Source organism: Buceros rhinoceros, unplaced genomic scaffold (genome assembly GCF_000710305.1).
Source record: "Buceros rhinoceros silvestris isolate BGI_N320 unplaced genomic scaffold, ASM71030v1 scaffold26089, whole genome shotgun sequence".
NCBI lineage: Eukaryota > Metazoa > Chordata > Aves > Bucerotiformes > Bucerotidae > Buceros > Buceros rhinoceros.
Window position 1 is genome coordinate 19747 of NW_010430120.1, and position 5699 is coordinate 25445.

Genomic DNA, 5699 nt, shown 5'->3' on the forward strand with positions numbered 1-5699 from the left:
TAAAAAAAAACAAAAAAAAAAAAAAAAAAAAAAAGGGGGGGGGGGGGGAGCAAAAAGCCAAAAAGTGCGTGTCTACTTTATTTCTCTGTCTGTAGGTTTAGAAGGCAGAAGAGTGAACCACATTACCTATTTTCTGTCTAAAAAACAAACAAACACCACTCACTTGAACAAATACTTAGCCCACACAATGCAATGGATAGGTTCAGATGGTGTATTTCGGATTGTGCAGCCTGGGAAAGTCTTCTGAGTTGGTTTAGGATGACATTCATAACATTCTGTCACTCCCTGGTGAAAAGTGAAATATTTATTTGTCACACTGTGAAGGCTTCCAATAGTATATGCTATTACTAGATGAACTGTAACCGTATCTCAAAACACCCCACTCCTTGTTGTCCAAAATAACCAATGATTTAAACTTGAAGTGACAAGAGTAATACACAACCTAACCTTTTTAATAACTGTTACTTGTCCAAGGTAGCCTGCAGTTCCACTCTCTATAAGAGGAACATCAGCAGCCAGACACATCCTGTTCACATGGTTACGGGCAGCTGCAAACAAAGAGTTTTTTTAAAAAAATTGAACAATTAGGAGAAAAAAGTTTTACTTCTCCAAATTCAAACTAGCCTCCTGTCCAAACATTTATCCTTAATCTGTCTTCTTTCATTATAAAGCACTATGCATTTTTCACAAAGCCGATTTTGCAATTAACACAAAATATATCAACGCTATTAAACGTAGCAAACTCAACTGGGTAGTTATGTACGTACACGCAATACTCATCAGTTCCTATAAAGCAGCAGTTAATGTATACATTAACATAGCAGTTAATGTTCACTTCCAAAACACCACTAAAAGCACAACTACCACTTCAAGTTTCCAGTGAAGCACACAAGCATTAGTCAAACTACAGATGGGTTAAGGGGATACTTGTTACTTAACTGACATTGCAGAAGTACTAAGAGTACAACACATTAAAGTTCTGTTTCTATCAACAAGCAATAGTATTTTCATCTGCAATATAAAATCATAGTGAAAACTTCACCTCTGTTATCCAGAGCATTCATAACCAACGTAAACTGGCGGAAGAACTCTACGTTATAGTCAGGGCTACGGAAAAGAAAAACAATACTAAAAATGGCGTATCAAAGTTTTTGGTTATTATGCCACAACAGAAACTATACACACATGCAAAGGGTGGACTGATGTTCATGTGGTAAATGACACATATTACAGATGTACTGATAGCCTTTAACTGCCTCATTTGTCTTCTGCCCATTTTATGCTGCAGGGAGAAAGCTATTGCGATTAGTACCAATTTGACCAACGAAACAGGCAGACAACGAAAAAGTGATTATACTGCTCTGTCCTAATGAGTAAATTGGCTGAGCTGTGGTAACTGATCTTAAAAACCATCAGCTGAGGCTAAGACACGCACACTGTAACTACCATAGCACATCACTGTTATAATTCACTATGCTATGACAGGCCAATTGGTTTTGATCATGCCTCCACACCCTTAGGAGCCAAGACACGAGATTTTAAAACCTTGACACTTCAGTATCTTTACATTACAGTTTTCTGACTTAAAGTGTCAAAGAAGAAAAGAGTACAGAGCAAACAGAATTAACAGTTTTACAGCACAGTTTACAATTTCAGGAGAAGGATGCGATGAGTCAGTGTTCCAGTGGCTTACAGCAACACTGGCATTCAAACCTCAGTATTACAGAATACCAATCTTTAAGAAACTGAACAAACATAAATTAAAACATGGGAACCAGCTAATGAGAATCTACATAATCTATTACTCTGCTCAGTGATTATGGATCATAAAGACTACACTTCAACAGTCTGGGGCATACATAAATGATACTCGGCTACATATACATACACACAAAGAACTTAATTTTTTTTAATCACAGACTCAACATTCACATCTATTTAAGTCTAATTACTGCTTAAGACATCAGGGCATCCTTACAGTGTAGAAACTTATATAGTAACTGTTGCTAATAAAGCGAAAAATAGAGACAAGCAAACGACTACAGCTTACTACCAGAGCTTAAGAAAACTCATGCAAAACCCACTCTCCCACTCAGGTGCATGGTAGTCTCATATTTACAGCTATATCTTCTTACTGCAGCAGCTTTGCAAAATACCTTAAAGCACACCATTGCAGCATTTCAGTAACACAGTACTTGCAGATCAAAACATGTAATTAGAGCTTAAAAACAAACATACTTCATGATGCTATCATGGTAAGCTATAATATTAGCTTCTGGATAAAACTGTAACACGCTTTCCTTGGCAACCTAGAAATAAAAAACAAAACAAAAACAAAAAAACCACTTATTATTTCTTCCTTCCTTCTAAAGATAGACTCAATACCAGTTAAGTATCGAGTAAGTTGACTACCTTAAAAGATTCAAATACTTTCATAATGAAATGCTGTGGATATCCATGATCAACCAACCACCACTTACCTCTTCGTAGCAGAAGCAAAATTGTGACATGTTTCTTACACTGTCCATAAAATAACACTGAGTAAGACCTGAGCTTCGACTTTTTCCTCACCTGAGATTTTGATCTTCCAACATGTTTCTTCTGAAACAAAAACTGCCTGTTGAGATTGCTGACATCAATAGTATCCAAATCAATCTACAAACAGAGAGAGAGCCGTTTCACTTTTACAGAAATAAAAGGAACAAAATCATGAGCACTGAGCTGGAAGCAAATGTGGTGACCAAAAATCATAAACTTTACAGACCCCTTTGCAGACCTCCATACAGGTGTTACATCTGCAGTACAGCAACTGTGGAGTATGAGCGATCACCTAATTGTCTGCAGGAATCCATACATTTTAAATCATTACTAACAACGGAAACAAATGTAAAAAATTAAGGGCTACATGGCAACAAACCTTCTGGAGAAAGAGTCCCTACCGACCACTCAGGCGGATTCTGAGATACGTACCCCAGTGGTTAGTAGAGAGTCAATACCTGATCGTCCTATTTACTGTAGGATAAAGATTTAGAGAACAAACTCAGAAGAGATACTGCAGAAATCAGTGTAGACAGATCCAGTCAAACGCTACGCGGCACTAACCACCCCAAAAGCTGGCTCTGCACCGTGCTTCCCCAAGGTTCAAGAACGGCTACTCAGCAAGCTAATTAGTACTCCTACTTTATATTTGAACATGGCCTTGAGCAACTAAATCAGTAAACTGCAGGCTGCATTGTCATCTAATTCATACACACCAGAACTAACTGCTTAAACGCGTATTAAAAAATTATGAAGTCTACTTACAAAACAAAAATCCAATCACTCAATTCGGACGTTTAAAAACATGTACCACCGAACACCTGTGATGTACAGCCTCAAAGGATGCCACCACTGTGATTCCCCTAACAGCCATGTTTCTATTTAGTACTAAATATATGCACATAAACATCGTAATTTCAAATCTTTACTGCCCCACCACAGGAAGATTTATTTCTACCTTCACTGCCACTACATTTCCTTTAAATAAATGGTCTCTCTGATCAACCACTCTTTCTAGAAAAAGTCCTCTCCTACCCGTAACATTTTTAAATAATAGGGTGTGAGACAATTTTTCTGACCCTCAGAGATAGTTCTCCTGAATTCCCACAGACAATGCTGACATACTCGACACAGTAATGCCTTCAGCTATATGCAGAGTACTGACAGACTGACTGTGCAGGATGAAGTTTAAACATGACCTACTGAGGGTGTTCACATACACTTTTAATTTTATTAACCAAACTTGAATAACCAAAAAAGCGTGCCACATGCTCCTCATTGAAGATCCCTCGCATGCAACATCCAACCTTCGAGATTAAACTTCCTGGTTTCTGAAGGGAATATTTTTAATTTAAGGATTAAGTTTAAATGTATTAAGAACCATAATAGCTAAAGAGCTTTATTTAAACACTAAATAAAAGCACTCTTGGATATACAGCAAACAGAAAACACACAATGTTTTAGAAATGTATTATAAAGCAGAGACTGTTAATCTTTATTACCCATAGTATCCTAGTAACTACCCATGGTTTTGTCTTCCCATGAAAATGGTATTTGCATGAAAACACATTTCTGCCTCCTTTTCCTTTCCCATAAGACACACAAAGAAAGCTGGCTTAGTCGAAAGCCAAAAAGCCTGTGAATCTCAAGTGAAAATTAAGTGCATAATTCTGTTAAAAATTCCACTACCCAGAAAGCTTTTAGTACTTTAGCTGGAGATGGTAACAAGTGACATCAGCTATAACTGCAAATAGTACTACCAAAAAAAAGCAAAGGAAGTTTTTCTACAAAGAAATACGTGAGACCATTAGACCTCAACAGAAGCTTCAATCTAGCTAATGTCAGAATTTAACAGTCCTCTTCTTAAAATAGCATTTACACTGATCCCATTTTTGTACATTGGAAGGAAAGGCCTCAGAACTTCCTAAGAATGTTCTCATATTCTTGAGTTCAGTCTCGGATTTTGTTCTTCACTCGTGAGGAGAACAGCACTGCCTTTCAACAAGGTGTACTTAATGAAATAACATATTTGTGAGTTATCTGGTATTCAAAACTACTAGATACTTTTCATTAGTATTCATACTTTGTCATAGTTTCTTTTTTTTTTAAATCACAACTTATAAAGAGAAATGTTTTCAGGTGTTCAAATTTGTTCATCTTTAATAACCAAGGAAAACCCTCAACACTATCACAAACACTGACAAAAGCAATTTATCCTCCCAACAGCGGATTTCTTCTTTGTGTAATAATTCTTTTTGCTCTTTGTCTGTTGTGCACCCACTCCATATTTTATCAAAACATTACTGTCTTGCATAAAACACTGCCAATGATATTTTTAAACGAAGATGGCCCCGATCCATGGAGTAATGGAGTCCGACCAAGTCAGCCTTGAAAGACAATAAAAAAACCCCAAAACCAAACTATAATAAGTGAAACAATAAGCTATCTCCAATGAGATTTATCCCTAGTGACTAGCTGGAAAATCAGGAAATACTGAACTCTTTCTATTATAACAGATTGCAGGAGTACATAAATGATACAGGAAGGCAGGAATAAAAAAGGGGGAAAACACAGTGCAGAAACTGCAGGCTTCCACTCATGCGTATGTTTACTTCACCAGTACAATGTTAAAATTGCATAGGCTCTCAGTGGCAGACTCAAATCAAAGGGACAGTTTGGAGTTACTTTTAAAACTTGTAGAATTTGCTAAAGTGTGTTTCAGTCGAAAGGCTTGAGTTGTATGAACAACAAGGCGAAACAGTAGCTGTGCTCTTCTACCAGCTGATACAGTTTTAGATAAAAGCTGTTGTTAATATGCTCTGCTCAACAAGTCTGACTGTAAAAACAAGCTTCTTACAACTTGTTGTACAAGACCCTGAGATACTGGAGGAAACAGACGTGGGCTCTAACTGGATTTGTACTCCCGTGATCTCTTAAAACAGTACACTTTGCGTAACTACAAAAAGAAACCAATGAGAGTCTGGAAACTAGGTAATCAAGAGTTTTGCTAAAAGTATTTCTCTTTACCCGGGTTTCATTACCGCCCTTTTCAATTCTACCCTTCCTATACACATTGAGAGGTTGGTATCAGGAATCAGAAGTGAAAGCAACAGCCCGCGGGAAGCTGACCAGCCTTCTAAGACTGACAGTTTTACAACTTA

The 5699-nt window shown here is 37.2% G+C and overlaps 1 protein-coding gene across 1 annotated transcript in view; it reads right to left on the reverse strand.

Annotated features, from left to right (window-relative positions):
• UBA2 (ubiquitin-like modifier activating enzyme 2) overlaps positions 1-2655 on the reverse strand; it is a gene marked incomplete at its 5' end in the record, with an annotated part of 13786 nt that extends 11131 nt beyond the window's left edge. The window contains 5 exons of the mRNA XM_010142922.1: positions 164-285; positions 448-548; positions 1043-1107; positions 2239-2309; positions 2572-2655. Of these exons, the coding sequence (XP_010141224.1) occupies positions 164-285; positions 448-548; positions 1043-1107; positions 2239-2309; positions 2572-2655 (443 nt within the window). The remainder of the gene's footprint in view (positions 1-163; positions 286-447; positions 549-1042; positions 1108-2238; positions 2310-2571) is intronic.
• Between the last annotated feature and the right edge of the window lie 3044 nt (positions 2656-5699).